The following is a 23,029-nucleotide window of genomic DNA, read 5'->3' on the forward strand; positions in this document are numbered from 1 at the left end:
TAACGACCGGTGACCAACGACTGCAATTTGCTCAACAATTTTACGAGTGCTCATTAAACTCTGGATTGCTGCGCGGTTGGGTCCGTAAGATATTCTTTGCGAAAACAGGTACCGAACGAGGTGAAGGAGTTTGATTCGAACTCACGATAATCTTATTTATCATTCGTTGTCGCCACATTTATCTCCGGTGCGGGGAGAGGCGAACAGCAGGCGAAATCTTGGCGAGAAACAAAAACATCCCCGAAAGCACCCAATCGCAACCCGCAGTTCGGTAATAATTCATTGGCCACCCGAAAGTTGCGTGCAGTTCTTCGCTCACCGAGTGCGGTCAGCGTGGCCATTAATTAATCACGGGCCCATTTCGGACGGGAAAACTTTTCCCCGGGCATCACTCTTCTTCCGGCTTTCGGTAATTCATTCTGTTTGACGCGTAAGGGGTTGCTGTCGAGGTTCACGCCGCCGAAGGGACGGTTTCTGCCTCGCGGACCAAAGACCTGGCCAGTATTGGTAGAGTTTCGCTTGTTGTTGAACGCAGCTACCAAATTGCGCCTATCAAGACGAGTAGCTGTTTGCGAAAGCTTCCTTCCTGCTTTGGCGTGTGATGTATTGCCTCCAGCTTGTCAACCGGTGTTTTTGTAGAAGATTGTTTGTTTCGCCGAAATAGTCTGTAAATAAGCTATTTTTGGTTGTAGTTAGCATATTTAAACAAGCCAAGTAAGCTCCAAATATCTTGTATCACATACATTACCGTCAACCAGGGCAAACACACTTAACTAACACATAGAAAAGAGCGTGAACATAACATTTAATTGTTGTTCCTCATTTTAAATCAAACATTTGTTTTTGATGTATTTTAATTATTCCACTTTCACTGACATTTGATTTGTTTTTGCTTATATCTGTATTTTTTAAGGCATTTATCTTTCGAATAATGTTTGGCACACCTTTCCCAATGCGGTCAACACCTGACGATAAGGGTTTCCATTGCCGTAAATATTTGCTTTCCGCACAATCATTCAAGACCCGTTCGCTGTCGGGGATCGCTGGGCGGGCGTTCATTGGATACTTCAATCCGTTTTCGTTTGTTACACACCGCATTAATTAAATATTCATTAAAGCTCGACATTTTCGGACAATCGGCCTGGGGCGAATCTAATGAGATGTTTCGCCAGGGTGACCAAGCCCCGGTTGGACAGAACCGGGCCTGCACCGGTGGCCGAAGACAAACTGAACGTTAATCTCTTAATTCGATTTTATGTTCCCGTGCCACGCTTCCGGGGTTGGTCGCTCCATTTGGCCCATTTTCACTCGTTCGATCTGAATCGATTCCCACTCAATCACGCGGCTGCCCGTCAAAAACATGACGCCCCGGTGCCGCAGCCAGACGCGATGCCAATCCTGACCCGGGTTTGCCCATATTCTTTCGACGTTAATGGGATTTCTCGTCATGCCAGGCCAACGAATCCTTCCACGTTGCTCGATTCGTAATGAACACGATGGAAAGTTCAGTCTATTAATTTTATTTATAACAAACAGGTAGAGCAAATGTTTACTGATATTTGATACAGACAATAATAAACCTAAGTTTTGACGCATGATGTACGAATCAAATTACAAGTTATCTTGTTGTTGTGGGTCAATTGCTTTCTAGACGAATCTCCAAAGGAAATACAACTTTCAAAAGTGGATTTACATTAAAACTTAAACTAGCGCTGAGTAACTAGAACTAGTGTAAACGTACACCACAATACGTATAAAACTTATAAAACATTTTAGCATACAACTCAGAGATGTTTGGCCTTGTTTGGTGCGTTTTGGCTTTCAGTTTTAGTCGAATGAAACGCTCAGTTTCAGCAAATTAATTAGGACAAGACAATTTACATAATGCATTATCATGGAGAATGCCTTAGACACTTCAATTTGCATTGAGCAGGAGAACAAAAGGTCCACAGAAAATGTATTTACATTTTGCATTTAACACTAGAATCGAAGAGTCAATTTGTTCACTTGTTAGTTTTCTTTTTCGAATTTTTAGAAAACGGTTGAATATTTGAACAAACAAAAACAAAGTTTATTTTACAATTCAGTTCTACATCAGTTCCGCGAAACAATGGGACGTACAACAACGTTGTGTTCTAAAAGTGAATTACGTACAATTATGATGAATATGTTCAAATCAATGTTTTTGCGCATATTTTCTAGGCAAACTATTTTCTTTGCAATATATTATGGTAATGTTTTTGGTAAATCTGTCTAAATATTTTTCTATTTACATACACTGATAAAGTGGTGCCCTAAAAACCTAAAAACAAAAGCCCCTAAAGATAGTTAAAAAAATTGCTAAACAGCGGCCGTTTATAGAACATAATCAACTTTTATCATCATGAAGTTAATACATTTTGAAAATGAGTCTAATCTAATTGGTTGAAACTTTTGATGCTTGGCTCAACGTTTTTGTAGGAATTGATAGGGTTCAATCTGGGGTTAAGACAACAACCTCTTTACATAATAGCTAGACTATAGCGAGCTCACTTACTCTATTAAGCACAATTACTCCTTTTCCTTTCCCGCTGGACTAACTCCCGTTGCAATGACCACTTTCTGAACTTTGAAATCGATGGCTTGATCGTGCAATCATCTACCAGGAACCGGTTTTTATTGAGCAGTCTAATGTGATAAAAAAAAACTTACGACATCCTATATAAACGCGCTTTGAAACCATTTGATCGACAGTTCCGCCTAAGCAATGAAACCGTTAGGAGTATTTTGCGTTATTGTGACAATTCTGTCAACTCATTCAATCTCAGCTTATCCCAAGTCGTGTTTAGAGGTCCCACATCGTACGTCTGGTGTATATAGGATTCAACCGGAGGTGCCATTTCGGAATTCGATAGTGGTGTTTTGTGATCAAGAATACGAATCAGGCGGTTGGGCAGTGATACAACGTCGTATCGATGGAACTGTTGACTTCGAACGCCACGTAGCTGATTACCTTGACGGATTCGGAAACATTGAGGCCGAATTTTGGCTAGGCCTTGAGAACGTCTACAGACTAGTGAAATCTGAACGGCATGAACTGGTCATTTTGTTGGAGGATTTCTCTGGAAATGTTTCTCTCGCCAGATATGAACCGTTAAACCTAAAGAAATTAACTGCTGATCTTTTTCAACTAGACTGGGAAATTTACACGGGATCTGCCGGTGATTTTTTAAGAGGACTAAATGGAAACTCAATGTTTGCATCCTCAATCGTGGGTTCACCTAGTTATGGTGCCTTTTGGAGCTACGAAAGCAGGTTTGTTATTAACTTACAGTCGTTACCAGTTCATACTGTCGTCCGTGCCATAATCTTCGGTTATTGCACAGGTGCAAAAACTAGGCGAGTTGGCTCAAACAACCAATTGACGGCTCAATAACCGAAGATCATGGCATGGACGTCGGTACGGAGTGGCAATTATGTCGAATGTCGGTGTAAAGCAATCACATGTTGTTACATATGTTCCTCTGTATGACATTTTTTATGGTAATGGTAATTTTCCTAATATTAAAAAAAAATCTTTTATAGGAGCAACCTGAATGGAAAATACATACAACCAAATAAATCAGACACAAACCCTGAAGGAGGACTATACTGGGGTAACATTAGAGCAGGATCTATTAAATCAACCAAAATGATGGTTCGGCCCAAAAAATCAACAGAGTTACCTCAAGATTCGCGAAAGAGTGGTGAAACGATTGTAAGGAAATAAATATAATAAGTACAGTAATTTCTACTAACAGTCTACCATACTTTCGTTCTGCTAACCTGCCTACCGGTTCATCTTGTGTGTAATATTGGTGATCTTGAAACGCTATTTTCTATGCTAAGGCAACGGTGGTAAGCCTTCTACTTAATGCAAAGGATACATATTTTGATTGAACTGTTACCTTACTATGTTACACATAGATTAAAAGCAACCAAAACGCGATGAATTCTAAGATGGTGTAGGCACAAAAATATCACACAAAGACTATAACTGTTATTTCACGAAACTATGCTTATCTTTCAGGCAGTACCATATAAGAAAGACTCAAAAAGCAAGCCTCCATACTAACCTTATCTCAACGATACGAAGTTATATTTTCACTTGATAAGCTTTGCTTATCGGCTTCGAGTTGGCCGCTAAGTAGCATCAAATGTTTGATTGTTAGTGTGGCTTCAGAACAATGCGGCGTGAGTTTCGTATAACCGTGGGATTACTCATGTCCCTCATTATATGGTGGAGTGTTTCAGTTGCAAACAAAAGTGTAAAGTTAACCGCATCGAGAACGTATCCTAAATCATGTCTAGACGTGCCACAGCATTTAAAAGTATCCGAAGTGTATATGATTCAACCAGAGTGGCCATTCCACGATCCGATACTGGTGCTCTGTGATCAACAGTACGATTTCGGCGGCTGGACAGTGATACAACGCCGTATCGATGGAACGCTCAGCTTCGAGCGGCCGGAAAAGGACTACGTGAATGGTTTTGGCAACGTAGACGGCGAACATTGGCTAGGTCTTGAACACATCTACCGATTGCTTACCTCTGCTCCACACGAGCTTGTCATAATGCTGGAAGATTTCTCTGGCAATCAGTTCTACGCTAAATATGAGCATGTTGAAATGGTTAAATACGGAGGCTACGGAACTCCCATCTATGGTTTGCGAAAATGTGAATCATACAGTGGAAATGCTGGAGATTTTATTCTAAAAATTAGGGAAAGTGGATACAACACAACCCGTGGTACCACCGCTAACGTACGCGTACCTAACTTTGATGGTATAATATTTCACGAATTTCAGTACGAATATTCCGGAGGATTTTGGCTTGGTAGTGCTAGGTATGTTGAACATCAGAGCGTTATGGATTTATCCAGTCGCTACAAAGCTATATGATTATAAAATTAAAATACATATGATTTTTCTTGAACTTCATTCACAGTAATCTTAATGGTCGATACATACTTAAACAGGATGTTTACACCAACTACTTTCAAGATGATTGGAGCTACGAAATGAACTACCAAACTTACCTTCATTGGGGAGATATAGAAGTTGGGACCATTAAAACAACAAAAATGATGGTTCGACCTAAGATAAATAAAAATTAACCTCGTTGCATTCATGCAGATAAAACCCCAAAAAGAGGAAAGTGAGATGGCATTTACGACTAACCACGTAATGTGCAGGAATCAATGGGTTTTACATCAGAATGAAAAAAGAAGCTTCTATCTATTTTGAAGGCCGGAAATCGGAGCCACCGAACGGTCGCTGCTGCATGGTCCCATCCAAATTGGACCGCATAATCTCGGCTCCTGGTCGCTCGAACGCGTCCAGTACAGCATTCCCTGATAAGGATCAACGGCGTGTCGGCATGGATGATGATTTACATTAGTGATCAGCACCGTACGCACGTCTGGATTTACTAGGCTCGCGAACTCGTTAGCAATATTAAAAGGATCGCGTTATCCAATCGACCGCCACCTCCGTCAGTCCGATATCCTCAAGCTGTTCAAAGTGACAGATTGTGGTCTTATAGGTCCAAAAATGTTCCGGATACCAATTGAAAAACATTTGTGGCCACCACGCCACACACGCGTTTTTATAAAAAAAAATAGACAAAAATTACCACTATTTTATGTAAAACCGGTAAGGCCACATTAGGGGCCGGGGGCACTCTATAAGGTCTTTGTACCGAGTTACTGCTGTTTAGTGTCTTAAAGGCACATTTAAACGACACGAACTTCAAAGCGTGAATGTTGATGCCTCAATGTTGTACAAATCAGTTTGTGATTATAAATTTACCAACAATTGTTAAGCGACCGGCAATGGCACGAACGCTCAACAGCATAAAACTTTCGGCCAAAATTTGTCGATAAGAGGTACAGAAATATTACAAAAAAATCTCGATTATAAGATTATGTTGCTGCCCAATCATCGCACTGAACACATAGAAATTATTAATGCTGGAAAATTCCAACAGATAATCATCGAACCAGCGACCAAATGAATTTGAAACAAAACAGAAAAGGCTTATCAGGAAGATTTACTTCTTTCACTACGACAAAACATACAGCATGCAAAAAGCGCTGGACAAGAAGTAAGCATAAGAATCAACACGAAAACAAAAACATAACAAAATAGTACTCTTAACAATTTTAGTAAACAGTACTAAAAAAACATTCACAGTATTTTCTGTAATAAAATTAATAGAGCTCTTGTAAAAATTATTGTACCATGTTTCAGTTCTTCAATCATCTTCTTTTGATTTATTTTGATCAGATGCGGGTTCTACTGATTTTCAGATTTATTTTGTGACATGTTTTATTATTCGTTATTATACACCATTATACACCAGTGTTAATACTATTAAAGTGTTATTTAATTAAGAAAAACATTTTCATCATGTTCGATGAGATCGAAAGTCAAGCACATAATTTCAAAGTTCTTATCGGTTGCAAAACTAAAAGTCGGAGGGGCAGCACCACCAAACGAAACCACGTAATCCAAAGGTATCGAGTCATGTTACAAGTGCTTCATTCAATCGCCTCTAGTGCCTCTAAGCTCTGATATCTTCCGGGAGCTTTGGTCGAGATGGAAAAAAATGGTATCCCACTTCCACGGTGTCGCAAGGTTGGTTCGTTAAAAATGGAAAATATCGTACTCATGGTGAAAGTTCCCGGCGCTCACCTGAACTCGGGCTAGGTCAACACGGTGTACCAAGTGGGCTTTGCGCTAGGTTACATCTTCGTTTGCTAGTGTTGCCAGCGGTGGATTTCGGTTCCGTTTCGGCGGCACGTTACGTGCGGATTACACCGGATATGCAGATGTCGAACACCCCCTTAACGAACCTCCCAGGGCTCGATAGACGTTTGGCAGCTCCGTTGGGAAGCGGAACGGCTACCATGCTCTCCAAATCGACGCGACCCTTCACTGTTGCTACCGATGGATCCGACTTTTTGGTGCACCTTCTCGGAAAGCACTGTGCAAAATGTTCCGCATGCACGCCAGATTACCGAGCCAGGATACCGGCTGGACCGCCCATCTGCTAGCCTCAAGTGGAGCAAATGTGGGCGCCAAAAAAGGAACATCCAGCTCCCTTCCACAATATGGCCGAACGGCATGCACCATGCCAACAGTTCTCGCACAGGGCCGAAAACAGAGTATACTCGACGCCCGCCATGGACCGATAACGCAACACTCGATGGGGCTCAACTTCCACTCCAGGCTAGGCTATCGGGACCCCGAATCGGTTCGCCTTTTTTTGTTTGTTGTCGATTGCACTTTGGCGCTGGCAAGCGGTCCCATTCGGGTGCGCCGTGTTCGATATTTCTTTTTTATTACCCCCATACATCTTGGTGCAGCTACTCCTAATACTACCACTGCTACCATGCCGATAACAACGGCATCTTATGCCCCTAACGGATGGACCCCCACCGCACCATCGGAGCAACAGGGGCTAACGATGAGTCTCCAATGGTTTCGAGCATAGAATCGCTCCTTTCCGAGACGCCATCGACAGGCGGCTAAAAGATGCACCTTTCGGACGCTTGCACTCTCGAGAAGTCTCGTTCCGGTGCACTTGCTAACATCAGAAGAATAAAAGGCTGCACTTTACGAGCAGCTTACAATTCCTTCTTGCTTACCCCTATCACAGCCGTGTCCGCACTTGTCTTAAGGAGCTCGCCCTTTGCCATAGCCCCTAGCCCTCAGCCATCCCCCCCCCTCCCCCCCTCCGACTGGACTAGTCGCACGAGCTGCAGCTGAAACCGGTGCCGCATTCTCACAACCGTTTCAGAGATAAATATTTAATGCACCCCCATTTTTTTCCCTTCCACCGGGGCAACAGAAGTCGAGTGCTTTCCAACGCTAGGCGCCGGGTGTGTGTGTATCTGTGGGAGAGCGCACGGCATCTAATTACATATTTATCAGTTTAGTTAGCTTCATAGTTTATGATGTATGTGTGCAACTGCATCACTTTTTCCTTTTCAAATCCTTCGACTTTGCGCTGTTCCGTGTGAAATTCAGGTGAAACAACAAATGGGTTTCGGGAGATTGTAAATAGTCATTCTCAAGCTATCGTAATGTGCATAATTTATTGCCGTAGCTTTGGTAGGGAAGAAGATTTCATGAAAAAAGATAGTAGAATCGGAAAAAGGAATTAAATTGAAAAAATCTTGAAAATATTCATACTACAAGCTTGCCATAACCAGCTCACACAGATCTTTATAACTCATGTTCTTGTATTTCCGTGGAATATTGATGAACTATAATTAAAAATATTAGAGTACCAAACACAACATTCTCTATCGTATCCAAATGATAAAACAACTCCTTTGGCGTGTCAATCGTCAAATAGCTCAGTGTAAGAATATGGAATCGATTTGTTAGAAGCTCTAAAATCAACTATTTCAAATATTCCAAACATCATTTTGTAAAGCTAAATTAGCTATAACGGAGTCTTAAAGTTCAGTGGCACCACCACATTAAAACTGCGTTGTGCTTTCTGCGTAATTTAAAACGGTAGGTAACGTTAGTCTCTATACCCACCATTAACACACTCATCGCACTATATTGACAACTGTAAGTTTATTTTTCGCGATCATTCGACCCCTGGTGAACTTTCGGTTGCAGGGCAAAAATTATAAATATAAAAAGAACGCTCGTCGACTTCCTGTTGCGCATGAATGATTGAGCGAGCGACAGGGCACCCCTTCGGCGGGCGAATAATTTCCATCCGCCAGTCCGGGCCATTTCCTAGCTGAATAAAACATTTGATTAGTTTCCGTACATCAATCCTTCATATTCAGACATTCCGGCGTGGGCGCTGCATGCAAGCTCCGGGCCTAATTCGGCCGGTGCGAGCGCGAAAAGTTACCGGGAACGGACTTTGGCCAACTATTTCCAATCGAAAATTCAATTAAATTTATTTCATACTGTTCCGGTGCGCCGGATATGAGGCTCCCGTATCGCCACGGCAGCAGGACGCATCGGGTCGATTTGATTCGCCATAGAATCGGCTGGAGCGTTCCAAGAAGCGCATGAAGGCGGAACTACAATGCACCCACGGGCGGGTAGCCACGGGGACACTTCCTAGCATCCTCGACAGCGCGCCCCGGGTCGGCCGAAAAATCCAATATCCATTTGCCGCCAAACGCGGGGGCTTAGGATCGATTCAATTTTCGACGGACTCTATAAAGAACGTCCCGAACGCTACGAAGGCCGGTCGTGCTTAGTTGGGCATTCAAATCCACTCCAGAGTAGTGACACCCTCTAAATCCACTCCGTATGGTATTCCACACTCACACACACACACACACGTTCCATGGCACGTTTGGCATGCAACCCGAACGCTTCGTAAACGTTCCCCAAACTTGCTGCTTCGGTCGACAACCCCTTCCGTTACCCACCTTGGCGGATGTAACAAACCGTTTCCGGCTCATTCACTTACCGGACACATTACGGCATAGATAAACTTGTCAAATGGGGAGGGCTTAAAGAGACGTTTGCCATGTGCTTGACACGAGCTTTCCCCCCGCAACGGCGATGTTCAGCAGCCTAAACCGCACTTGCATGACATTTCTATGCAGCAGTGCAGCATTTTTTAAGAAATTTCTTTAGCTTACTTTTAAAAACATTTGAGCTTGTCCTACCCTTTTTATTAATCACCATATATTTTGCATAAATTTCATGAACTACATTGATGATTACAAGCAAAACAAAAAGTTTACTAACGAATACTTCAATTCGCGTAATGTTAACGTTTCTCAGCGTTGGGACTTTCTGTGTTTTCGTAGCCATTTCTAATCTGTTTCATTTTGCTTCTAAAGCAAAATTAATAACACGATTTAAAATAAAACTAAAGCTAGAAAATCAGCAAAAAAGCTCCTCCACAAATTTTTGTTTGCTCTTAGAGGAATTGTTATAAGTTTATAATTTGATATATTTTCATTCAATTTCTTTCACGTTTCTTTTATAGATAGATCCGGTTAAGTTTATCACATTACATTGGTACATTGTACTTGGATTACGTCTTACCGTTCATAAAAGAGGAAAAAACCTCCTCCGAAAGCAATGCAAAGTGGAAAAAATTGAACATCTTTTGGAAATTGTGTATTGTGTCTTACAGTTGCGTTAAATTTTAATATTACCTCTACAGTCTCTTTTGGTCAATTTTTTGCAATTTAATTCATAATTAACATTAGTGTGTTGTAACTCGAAGCTATTTATATTAAATCTATTCCTCATTTTCTACAAACATTATTTATTTTACTTTGTGCATGAAACGTGTTTGAAAATGTGTTGGCAGAATAGTCAAACGAAATCATACGGCTTTCGCAAGAGTTGCGCATCATTTCTCGTTTCTGATTTGTTTTTTTTTTCACGTTTTGTCCCGGTGAGCAAATCTTGCCAATCGATCTCCCCCTCTGAATGCCTTCACGTCACAGCAAGTCGCACTCGAAACCGAATGATTGAGTATCGATTTAAGATCAAACCCTCGCCTTAGTCGCATCCACCCCCCGAGACGCTGGCCGAGTTCCGGCGGAAAATCTGGGCTGCCCGACGTAGAACGGCACCATCCTGGCCATCCTGTGCTCCTCGCAACTCCGCGGTCCGCTCCGAAGGCGATGGGCGATGCGCCGGCAGAAGATTTCACCGATCAGGATGCCGATTGACAGGGCCAGCCCGCCGGCCAGCAGCACGAACGCCGAGACGACTGCGTCCAGGCCCACTATCAGGTCGGTCGGGGCAATCTGGCGAACGCATTTCGGTTTCGGTTCCTGCCAGACGTTGCGCTGCCGCTGCATTAAGCCCGCTTCATTCAACCGGCGTAATCTGTGAGTTTAGTCCCGGGGATTTGGTGGCCCCGGTGAAGGCCATTGCACACGCACACATACATACACACCCCGGAGATAATCCATCCACGAGCAGAACAAAAAAGTGCCGAAAAAGTCAGCACGAAAAAAATGGAAACAAACAAATATCAACTCTCAACATTCAGGCACTCGAGATCGTGAGGTGGTGCGGGGGTGAGAAAAAGAGTGAGAGAAAAAAAACACACATTTTCCATCGCACTACCTCAGGTGCAGATAAAAACAGGAATGAAAAGAAAACGAACGAAGGACGAAAAAATACACCAGAAAAACCATGCTCAACGACTGAATAAATCCAAAATTGGCCACAGTCTATCACAGGAAGAACCGTTCGGCCACACGACCGCACCTTCTGGGGCTGCGTATCTCCGGCAAGGTGAACCGTTGGCACACAGCACCAATGACTTTTCCACCGTGGCTCCGCAGGCGACGAAAGCAGGTGATGGGGGTTATTGAAACTATGATTGAAATCGAGCATAAAAATCGAGCATGACGTTCGATGGCGTTGAGAGTGTACCGTGCGCCTCCATCGCGCCCGATGATGCTTTGTGGCTTCTGATGCTGATGCTGACCGATTAGCCAGTGCCGAAACACGAAACACTGTTGAAGGGCGCACGGAATATGTGACACTTGAAACTGTTATTTTTTAAATGCAAAAAAAAGATGACAAATATTTTTCATCTGATGACGCTGAATATTTACTTTAATAAATGATTCCATGATCGTGAGAAAATTTAATACCCTGACCAAATTTGGTTTATAGGGAGGCACGGGTCATTATGCTGTTTTTTTTTCTTCATTTATCATTCGATCGGTTTTAGTTTTCGAAAAATAAAAATATCTCTTACTCACTTTTTCCTAGATATGTTTTAAGATACAGATACAGTACAATACAGATATACAATTCGCAAATTTAATCACAAAATCAAGAGAAAATTATTGTTCCATGAATAATAGGATTATCAAATTGCTTGATTCAAATGATTTCTACTTTCCTGGTGGAAATGTTTACAGGCTTTTCAAATTGCTATACTTCATTTTAATATTGTTGTTTTGTTGGTAAATCAATTTTTTAATTATTATTTTGTCTTTTCAATACACGCAGGCGTAAACATTAAGTACTTTACGCATAGAAAGGCATTTAAACACATTTGTTTCATAGTCTATAGTGAAGCTTGCCGTTTTACAAATTCACTTCATGAATTGCAATGAACTAATGTTTATTTTTGGAGCACATTTTCTACCCCAAAACAGTACCAATCTAAGCCATTTGCGATGGAAATAAAAGTTTATTGTATCGAGAAATCCCAAAACAAGTAACTGAAAAATTGAAACAGTATTCATTGTGACAACATTAACGTGAATGAAAAACTTTGCTTTAAAAATCACAATCATGATTTGTAAAACACAAATTGAATTTTTTTAAATATTTTCGAAACGAAAACTCAGGGCACCGATTAAACTCGCCCACACGGCGGCTCTACTGGTTCTGTACACTCTCTCACCCCCAGCAACTACCCTCCCGGTCCCTCCGCTCCCTCCGCTCCATTCTTACCCGTAGGTTATGACGTCACGGTACGGTGAATTCTTCTGGACGATCGCCACCATCCACTGCGACGACACGGGAAACATATCAATTTCACTCAGCTCGCAAATTTCCCGCTCGCCGAACGTCTGCCGGATGATGCGGTAGGCGGCCGATATGGCCACGTGGAACGCGTACCCGCCGTCCAGGACCAGCTGCAGACCGTCGGCGGCGGGCAGGAAGTGGGACTCGTTGCGGCCGGTGCGCGCATCGTAGTACTCGATCCGGGTCCGGTACAGCTCCAGCGAGTCGGCATCGGTTGTGCGCTGGAAAATTTTGGAGAGCTATTCGTTTTTTTCCCATTCTTTGTTTGTGGGTTTTTATTTCACTCTTTTTCCCTCTGGGTGACGATATCATCCATAGAGCCATTAGCAGAAGAAAGGAAAAAAAAACACACTCACAGTGGCGTATCCCGAGAGTCCTACGAAATAATGCAATGCACGCACCCACTCAGTTCGGGGGACATCGGACACATATGCTCCCGGATGGAGAGGGTCAGGAAAAATAGTGGAAACTGAAAAAAGCAGTCGGGACAGGCAAACAGTAGGATAGAGCGACAGGGAAAGATTTCCCACAAAACGATGCTGAAATGGGGAGCCGAAAAAAAAATGACCAACCAACACAAACGATGCCCCAACTCTTCTGCACCCAGAGCTACAGTTTCCATTGTTTTGCACGTCCGGATGGCCAAATAAACCGGTCCACCTTTTCGCTTTTCCTATTGTGTGTACCGTTTTTTTTTTCTTCCTCCCCGGTTCGCTTGTTCATGCATTTCGCATCTAATCTATTTGCGTACAGCCTGGTCTAATCTGTTTACGTTCTCTTTAGAGGCAGGACGTTGGGCATACGTGTATCGTCGGGTGCACCGGACCGTGCAATGCAAGCGAGTTGATACAACCTAAAATATTTGCATTTTCCTTCCCGAGATCCATCGCTCACTCTTACGGTTTTTGGGGAATGTCTTTCTTCGGAACATTTTTCCAAAGGTTTACAAAAGGATAAGTGGACCAACAAAACATCACTAGATCCGTAAGCGGAATCCATCTTGCAGCATGCTCCTGAAACTTCTGGAAAACTTTAAAAGAAAAACTTAATTATGTGGGTTGGCCTTCAACCGAGCAACCTACTGCAAGGGAACTTCGCTCGCTGCCGGATGTCTTCGGAAAGCCTTACCCGAACCTGGCATAAATTTCAATCAAACACTAACCACAAAGTAATCTCTGGAATAGGGAATATCCTCGATGCCGAGCGTGAGGCGGCTGTCAATCAAGCCGCGCAGCGTTTTTATACTCTTCGGCTGCTCCATTAGCAGCGAGCCGACGATGCTGGCCGAGTAGTACTGGAACATTAGGTAGCCGAAGAGCAGGATGAAAAATGACGTACATCTGCCGGATGATAGGTGCGGTATCTCGGATAATCCTGTTAAATGGAACGAAAGTAATACGGGTGGCTAAGGGCGAAGGGTCATTTGCCGGCACGGGTGTCGGACACACAACGCAAAACAACAAAAGCCACTGAAGAACAAGCTTCACGAATACTGTATTACGATAACTAACTTAACTATCAAACTGCTTTGATTTTTGTCTTAAAAAAATAAAAATAATTGAATCGTACTTGCGATAAGCTGTTGCCGATGGATATTAGTTGAAATTTGTTTTTCATATATTTTTATGCTTTACTAGGTTTGTTCATTCTTGATAGCGTGTTGCGTTACTAACTTTAAAACATACAAATCAAAATCTATTAGGAGCAAAATTAAATATCAATATACCCCCTTTCGACAACGGAATTTATTTCAACGTTCAAACGTTCAACGGGGTTAATCGTTTGAAAATCGATAGGTATATCGCGAAGCATCGCTCCTTCTTTGGAGCTTCCTCGCTTTCTATCTTCCAGCAGTCCGAATGATTGATTTTCCACATGTCAAGAAATGTTTCCTGTCAGTTTCTAGCGTCTCGCATACGTGAAACATAAGTCGGAGTGACAGCGTAACAATACCGCCGAGCAAATCGGGCGGCAATATTGGAATGGTTAAACTTTTCACATCATGCGTACATACAGGCCGGTGCGGATGGACCTTTGTTTCTCCGGTGGAGCATATCCGTGGAAGGAAAGAGAAAAATGGGTTCTCTATCGAGGCCGTTGCTTTGTAAAAATCAATCATAACCGGCTGAAAGGAAACATGATAAATCTTAATGAAACGTGAAGCCATACGCAACGGAAGGCGGAGGGAATGGGTTCCTTCATCTCACCAATGAATGTTGGCCACATTCCAGTGGAAATCATGTATTTTAACATTTTTGAAAACTTTTTAAATTAACCTGAAGATTGGTTTTATAAGAGTGAAACGGGATTTTTCGTATTGATTATTCAAATATGTCACTAGCAAATTTAAATTTAATGTTGCTATTTTTAGGCAGATTTTGATATATTATTAAAAATATAAAGGGTTCAAAGCATGTCATAATTTCAACTTGAATTTAAATTGCTTATAAAATTTGATATACGTGCTTATACTTTCTTGTAATATGTTTGCAAATTAACTGTTGAATCAAGATAAGAAGAAAAGTTTATAACTTCTAGCGCAACAATAAATAATTTCTCAACTGCCTACGCCAAGCTTTTATTGCATGGTCATATTTGTTAATCCAAGGGCACGATAAAAGAGGTAAGGTGTTGGAGCAAGCACTGGCAACGATCAATAAATATCTACTCAATTTGATGAAAATTTCCATTCCCCAATTCCAATCAAGCAGCGAACACGGCTTACACAGGCAGTGTAATTTACGAACGATGCAACTTGTCCAACGTGCCAAAGCAAACACCACCGAAACTTTTCGCGACGGGAGCCACAAATAACAGAAGAAAGCAAAAACCTGATGGACGATAAAAAATGTTCTATCTCCGTTACCTTGTTGACAAACGCCTCCGAGAAAGAGTAAAACGCTCTTCGATGCCTTTTCCGCCTTATAATTGCATTTGGTGCCATCGTTTCCGGCCACCGGCTGAAGTCGATGCGTTCTCGACGACGACGGCGATGTGTGCACATCCTTGTTATGGCAATTGTTCCCCGTTCCCGGTGCACCGCCCCCAACACGCTGACGACAGTCCGGATATTGCCGGTGGCAGATTTTCCAACGCCACCCGACGGTTTTCGGCGGCCTTTCGATTGAGAAAAGCCACCGAAAACGAATACGGATAGAAGCGACGATAGACGATAGAGAAAAAAATAAGAGTTAGATGTGCAGTTTGACACTCGGGAAAAAATAAATCCCCGTTCGGGGTAGGGTGGCTCACATACAACAAAGGAAAACTGGTGTACGAAAAAAAACTCATCGTTATTTCGTTCGGCCTTTTCCCCAAACAGGCCACCATTAAAAAGATCCACCCGTATTCGATACGACAAACTTTGCATTTGCTGATTGAAGTGAAAAATGTTTCTTGTAATAATGATTTTCTTCCGGTAAACGGGGGACGGTTGGAGCGGGGTGTTTTTCTTCACGAGGAACGGGGGTTTTTCTTGCCGTAACGTAGTTTGCCGTTTGACATAAAACCCGATATTCACTATCCCTTCTTCTGATGGGTTGCACATTGTTCGATCGACCTCCGGTCGGGCCTCCGATCCGTTGCATCCAAAGTGCATCCGGCTTTTGTGCAGTGTGCAGACGGGGGCGACGTTGGTGGCGAGCTACATGCTCCACACAAAAGGTGAATCTCATTCCACTAATGATGTCGGTCCAAAAGTGGAAACCGATCGTGCTGCAGCTGCATCCGGTGTGGTGTCCGCATTGGCGCGGAACGACTGAACAAGTCGTTTTCCCGATGACTCCGGCCCCGAGCTGCAGCAAGCGGATGGAAATAATGCCGTCGAGTGCCAGCTGCAAGCAATTTGTGAGCGCTACTGCTGGAGACTAGTCGAGATTGATCCGTTTTTCACCGAATCGACAGCGTATTGAACATGGATATACTGCATACATTGACAATGGTTCGCCGTTCTCAGAAAATCATTACATTAAAAGATGTAAACCTTTCAATGGGTCTAAACATAAACCAACGAGGATGCAAATGTTTGTATAATAAAAATGTTTCTCTGAAACACGATACAAAACTTATCATGCAATCCTAGCGCGCATACCCTTTAAACTCCACGCCATTGCATGCACGAATGAATCGTTTTAACGGGCATGCATTGCCGATCTCATCAACATAAATAAAAGCAAAGCGTGCATATCACCTACCGGGCGTCGGCTGCATCAGATTCTCCGCCGGATGCTGGCACGTCCTCGCTGTAACGGATGTCTTTCACTCGCTGCCAATATTGTCGCTGCATCGGTGACGGCTTAGGGCGGCTTAAAAAGGATTCGCTTCCACTCCGGTACGCTTCCGGTGACACGTTTCCCGCCGCCTCATCCGCCCGGAGCGTCGCCGTGCTGGCTCGATCGAAGTTGGCCGTGGCCCTCGCGTTCTGCCACATTGTTCTCCATGCGCTTGCAATTCCACCGACAATGCTGCACCATGGCAACGGAACCGGAGCCGTTCGGTGTCTTATCGGTATCCCCCGGTCGGTCGCTGTCGGGAAGAATGGGTGAAACGATCTATAAATACCTGTCCAATCACATTAGGACACCTATCATCGCCCAGCCCGCCCGGTTCCGTTGTAGGTGGGAGAAAAGCTCGATGTCTATTAGGGAATGTTTCCATTGCACTGTAGACGCTGATGGATTACTAGGCGATAGGATGTAATAAACATGGAACATTGAGAATGGAACATGTTTTAGAAAGAAAAAATCACCTGAAAATGAATTGAAACAGCTGACACTGGCAACATAAATCATTCGAAGTGTCTTGCTCATGCAACGCTGGATAACATCATCAAGGACGAAGCATTTAGAATTTCTCACACATCCGTACGACTAGTGACGAAAAAATATTTTCCCACCCATTTATTTGATTAACACATCTTACTCGTGTGAGTGATGGTAATCTTCACCCATTAAGCAAACAATCCTAATTTCTTGCAATTCATTGAAGAAAAAAAGTACCGAACTACAAAAAACGACACTCTCAAATAGTTTACTAAAACTAAAATCATTTAAAGTTCTCAAAGAGCCTCTAGTTTAAAATTGTGGGACAGAACCCCAGGAAGGGGTTCATGGGGTAATATACAACCATTAAGGAAAACTATTGAATTGTCTGTGTCAATCAATTCATTTGATTCATTACGGTTCAAATTAGAAACCTCTTAGGGAAGTTTAGACTTTTTTTACTAAAATAAAAAAAATCAAGAATATTTCAATTTTTAAAAGTTCAACCATAACAAAACGGCAATACACACCGTAACAAAAGAGCAATATGCACCAAAACAAAAATGCACCACTCCTCAAAAAAACAAATTAGGATCCATCAACAAAATGAAAAAAAACTGTACTTTGACCGAAAGTTAATTAAATACAAGGAGTGAAACCTTTTATTAATCAAGGTCTATATTTTGAACGATAATAATTCGTTTTAGTTTACTAACAAACTGATGCATTTTGCCCCGACCTACGGGATGCTTAATGCCCCGTTCATAGTTGAAGGCAAATATGCAATTTGAAGCTCCGATTCCAATGTACCGGATTATGTTTGCCGTGTACAAAAACAACGATTTTTGTACTGTTTGTTCCTTAGCGGAGTGGTCTGCAAAATTACATCAAAACATGTTCGAACCCGCGATGTTTTTGTTTTGTTTTTATTTCACTTTAATGTTAATATAAAAAGCTAGCAAACTCACAGGATTAACATATTTTAGCTCACTATAGCAGAATGACTACTTTTTTCGCGATCAAAACAAGTTTTTTATAAGAAAGCGGAACAAGTGCGTTTTGCCTCAGAGGTGCATATTACCCCAGTCACCCCTTGTGAAAAAGAACGCACGTGAATATTAATTTAATAAAAACTCTATTTAGGGGTATAGTATATTAATAGTTTAGTAAAAGAGGATCCTGGAGTCTAAATAACAACCATAAAATGAATTGTCTTTTTTAGTCATCTAGGTTTTTAGGGCATCTCTATTTCAAATGACCATCATTATACTCCAATTTAATATATTACTTTACAACATTTTCCTTTTTCTCGTTAGCAATTGCTTTGCTTTAATAAGACCTACAACCGTTTTTCCTACTCTAGCCGTTTAAAACTGCTTAAATTATATTGTTCAGTATGAGTTAATGACCACGCATTTACTGCAACAAAGTATTTTAATTAATCTACATAACACCTATTAGAAAAAAACCTTACATGCCAGAAAATAGGTGAATAAGTGAATAAGTTACCTGTGTACTCGAAGTAAAAGCTGAAACTCAACGCAGCCGCCAGCATTATGCCCCAAACCACCATCAAGTACCAGACGATCGTTTCGAAGGGCAGCAAGAAGGGATTCTTGACCGCATCCTGACGCGCTGGATGGCGAAAGATGAAGCAGGGCCTGCAAAACGGTCGGAATTACGGTTGGGGGAAACGCACACGATGGCGCAGGTCAACAAACCGCTCGATGAAGGTACGCGTGGTGTAGCTGACGACGCGGTGGCGCTCCTGGCGAAAGAACATGGGCGACCCGCCGAGGTCCACTTCCCGCCGGGACAGTGCTCCGATCATGCCATCGAACGTGCCGTTCCGCAGATAGCCCCAGCTCTTGGTGCGCCGGTTGACGAAGCTGCCCAATGCAATGCACAAGTTTGATGGCTTTAGTGAAGTACTTACAGTATTCGCACCCTTCCTTCGGTCGCATTTCGCGGGGGGAAGAAAGTTTTTCTCGGCGAGCAAGGAAATAAGTTCTTCGCCAACGATATAAAAAAGAAAACTAAACTGTCAAACATTCTACTGAACTACCCTCCACTCCCCCAAACAGGCGCTGCCTTTTCTACCTAACCTTTCATTATCTGGACATCGTCAGGCCCCGGTTGAGGCATTTCGGGATCAAACTAACCTTCTCCATGGCCGTCAGCAGCTCATCATCATCATCCGGCCATAATAATCATTAATCATGTGTGAAAAGTTAAACCACAAAAGCCCTCCCATACCCGTCCCTCCATGGGCGAGGCGTAAAATGCTGGCGGTGCCGATATCAGTAATGAATCGAACTTTCACCCACCCCACGCTGGATCTCACACTCCCCGGCAATAAAAGGGCGACCCTTACGTAAAGTTGTAGAAATCCTTCAGCATGCTCATCAGCCCGTAGTTGTAGCGGTGCACGGCATCGAGATGGGTGTTCCGCGGCGTCGTCAGATACCGCTCGAACGGTTGGTGCGGTCGCTGTGTCACCACGGTCATTATCTTCAGCTTCAGCCCGTCCATGTTCCGGCGGCGTACCACGGTCGTTTCGTGCCGCTCCACCACAAGCCCGCCGGCCGGCGCATAGCGCCCCAGTGGCTCGACTTTCAGTTTGCCACCGCTCATGTAGCCAGGATTCCTTTAGGGTGGGTGGAGAGGAATAGACAGAAATCGAACACGGACAAGGAAGAGAGGGTTTGTTTGAGACCGGAACATCGAACCGGTGTAGCGATAAGCAAAGTAATTTTTATGCTTGTACGACTATCTAGCCAACGGACAGATCGGAAGGATTGATTCTAATCAACTACCAAGCATGTCATAAACATCAAAGTGTTTGTACCGACGGCCAGTATGCAACAGCCATGGGTGGTATGGGATGTCAGCAACATGCAAGCATGCAAGATGGTGCCGCAAGAAATGTGTTTTCAGAGACTTTACGCTCTTTCCGTTATTTCCATTCATCGTATCAACAGGGATACAATTTTAGTAGAAATATGATTTTCAGTTAAAATTTAAATCATTCGAAACATATTTTGCGTACGGTTTTCAATTATGCCCACAGCTAAAAGAAAACATATTTAAAAAACAGTTTTATTTAAAGAAAATTTAAAGAAAATAAGGTTTATGCAGGATACATTTTGATTTCGAAAATAAAAAAGGCTGATTTATAAAAGTTGCCAAGCTGTACGCTAGTTCTAGTATGGTTTGGAACAACAGAAGAAAGCAATTCTATTGCATCGATGTAGGTATTCAATATCCGAACATCACAGAACCAGTGTGACGCAATGCGGTTAAATTTGGTCCAGCTTCGCAGCTCGTTGTTGATCGCTGTTTTTGTTTTTTTTTTAAGTCACGAAAACATCATTGGGTGCGCAACTAACCACCCCTCGACATAGAAGTTTCCGTAGTGTAGCGGTTATCACGTCTGCTTCACACGCAGAAGGTCCCCGGTTCGAACCCGGGCGGAAACAGATCAGTTTTTTTTCCCTACATGTTGTTAGTTGTGTGTCTTTTTAGCAATCGCTAATCGCTATGACATCTATGACCGAGTGTAGACTAGGCTAGATTATACTAGACATTCATAATGACACACAAGAATAATATCTAATCACGAAGGCGCGAGAGAAGTAAGAAACGAGTTTTATGTAAGTCATCAATCTCTTGGCAAGGGAAGTGGGTTGAAATGGACAAGCGAGGAGTCGATAATGACCGCGAGCCGTCTAAAATCAACCCCCTCCCCATCCATGCTCTCCCTTCCTCCCTTCCTCCCTACCTATTCTAACAACACTCTACGGTGGTGCGATGGACAGAACGTACAAAACGAAAACAAAGGAACGGATGATTACCAGAGATCATAGAGTGTGAATTCCCGATAGGTTGCATCCGCAGGCCGCGCAATGGTTATTTCTGCATTCATGCTGACGTTCATTGTTGCGAACAAGTCGAAGGCATTGCCCGGGGCGCTTGCAGCGGTGCCAACGCCGGCACTCCGTTCCCAATCGGTCTCTGTTGGTTCTCTCGAACCGCCAAGGCTGCTGTTTCCCAGCGTCGTTGGGCCATCGTTTCCATTGTAATTTTTATCAATTATCAGCCAGTGGAACGACGCGTTGAAGAGTTCATATTTAGATGCCTGCAGTCAAAGCGGATTGCATCAGTCATCAATAATATTGTAGCAGGGAAGAGAAAAAGGCCGGGGGATTCCGAAAAGTTAAGGTGTGTACCAAAAGGATTGCTTATAGACTGATATTCCTTATTACCAGCGACTGGAGGTATTTTTGTAGATCTTAAAAAATCATTGGATGAATATTTACAGTTCTTAAAATGATAAAATACAATTAAAACTTTTGATTCTGGTTTAAAAACAAATTAATTTACATTCGGAAACTAATTCCTGTAAGGACGCCATCCGAAATAATTGGATTATTTAATTAGAGGAGTAAATGGTAACGGTAACGAAAGCATGAAACTCCCCTTTGGAAGTTTTGTTCTACAAATTGGCATTTCCACAATAAGACATACAAGAAAATTAAATTTAAACAGTTTTTAAAACAGGTACGACAAGATAGTGCCCTTTTATAGGCAAAATTAATTATTACAAACAGGAATAACGAAATATCTCGTGGCGCAACCAATGTTTAAGAAAATTAAACTAAAACGAAAAATATTCTGCAGAACAAATGATTGAAAATTCATGGTTGACGCTATTTTGCGATCCACACTGTGCTACAATGCTACGTGAAACATCGTTTCGATGAAAGCGAAGGATCAAACCTTTCGTATCGTCCTTCACCAACCAACCATTTTTGGAGCCGTTCCGTGTAGAACTGTACTGTATCTTGATTCATCCCACATAAATTCAACTTAAGCTTAACGCTTTTTAACGTCTGCGATAGTACCCTACACGATTACGCTAATCCCTCCGAGAACGCCATTGCTGTCTCCTACGTTTGCTTGATGCGAGGACGATTGATATCCCACGTGAAATTCGGAGCGCTCACTAAAGGCACAATAATTCCATGCTCACCTGTTCCAGTACGATCGGTGCATTTTGGCAGGCCATGTGTAGCAGGACGAATTGATGAAATTCCAGCGACTTGCGAAGGGCACTCGAGAACTGTTCGGACTGCCCCGGTGGTTCGTGGTCCATATTCACCGTTCGCACCGGAACGCTTCCGGCCGTCAATTGCGATAAAACCTGGTAAATGAGCAGTAACTTTTGGTAGCATGTGAAAACGATACCCATTTTCAGGCCTTTATGATCCCGGAAAAACTGGTAAACCAATGCGGCCACCGGTTCGTCGTAATCGTCATTTTTTATCGTCCCACTGCTAGCCGTTGACAGCACGGCCGGAAGGATTGCACACAGAAGGCACCACACGACCAGCCGTATGTGAGGCAGATGCATCATCATCAATCGGGTACGCTTTTTCAAATCCACTCGCGACTTCCCTGGTACACTGTGGGGATATTCGTTCAGGTGGTTACTATTTATACCGGATCAACCAGAACCGAAGCGGGGCAGCAATTGCTTCATCATTTTTCAACCGCAATCGCTGACGGAACTTGTCCATACGTAATGATTTGCTGGCAATAAGGTGCGCCAAAAAGCCGTACGCCAGTAACAAACGATACCACCGCTATACGCATATATTGGAAGAAAGATCATTTAGTTGTCAAATCGATTTACGACCACGAGAACTAAATTACTTCTCAATTGAACATTTCGATGCAGAA

At 42.8% G+C, this 23,029-nt stretch overlaps 1 protein-coding gene and 1 non-coding gene across 2 annotated transcripts; one reads left to right on the forward strand and one right to left on the reverse strand.

Moving 5' to 3' along the window:
* Positions 1-5,255: 5,255 nt before the first annotated feature.
* On the reverse strand, positions 5,256-22,703 carry LOC131294540 (ionotropic receptor 75a-like). Its single transcript, XM_058322585.1, has 11 exons — positions 22,320-22,703; positions 21,142-21,425; positions 19,662-19,934; positions 19,009-19,176; positions 18,797-18,948; positions 16,721-17,051; positions 15,394-15,644; positions 13,690-13,901; positions 12,453-12,748; positions 10,630-10,859; positions 5,256-5,371 (listed from the first exon to the last, which is right to left on the reverse strand). Exons 1-11 carry the CDS (start codon positions 22,701-22,703, stop codon positions 5,256-5,258), a joined length of 2,697 nt encoding a protein of 898 aa, XP_058178568.1.
* Trnav-cac (transfer RNA valine (anticodon CAC)) lies at positions 20,694-20,766 on the forward strand. Its single transcript has one exon. It is a non-coding gene; the product is annotated as a tRNA-Val (tRNA).
* Positions 22,704-23,029: the final 326 nt, after the last annotated feature.

Source organism: Anopheles ziemanni, chromosome 2, assembly GCF_943734765.1.
Source record: "Anopheles ziemanni chromosome 2, idAnoZiCoDA_A2_x.2, whole genome shotgun sequence".
Lineage (NCBI taxonomy): Eukaryota > Metazoa > Arthropoda > Insecta > Diptera > Culicidae > Anopheles > Anopheles ziemanni.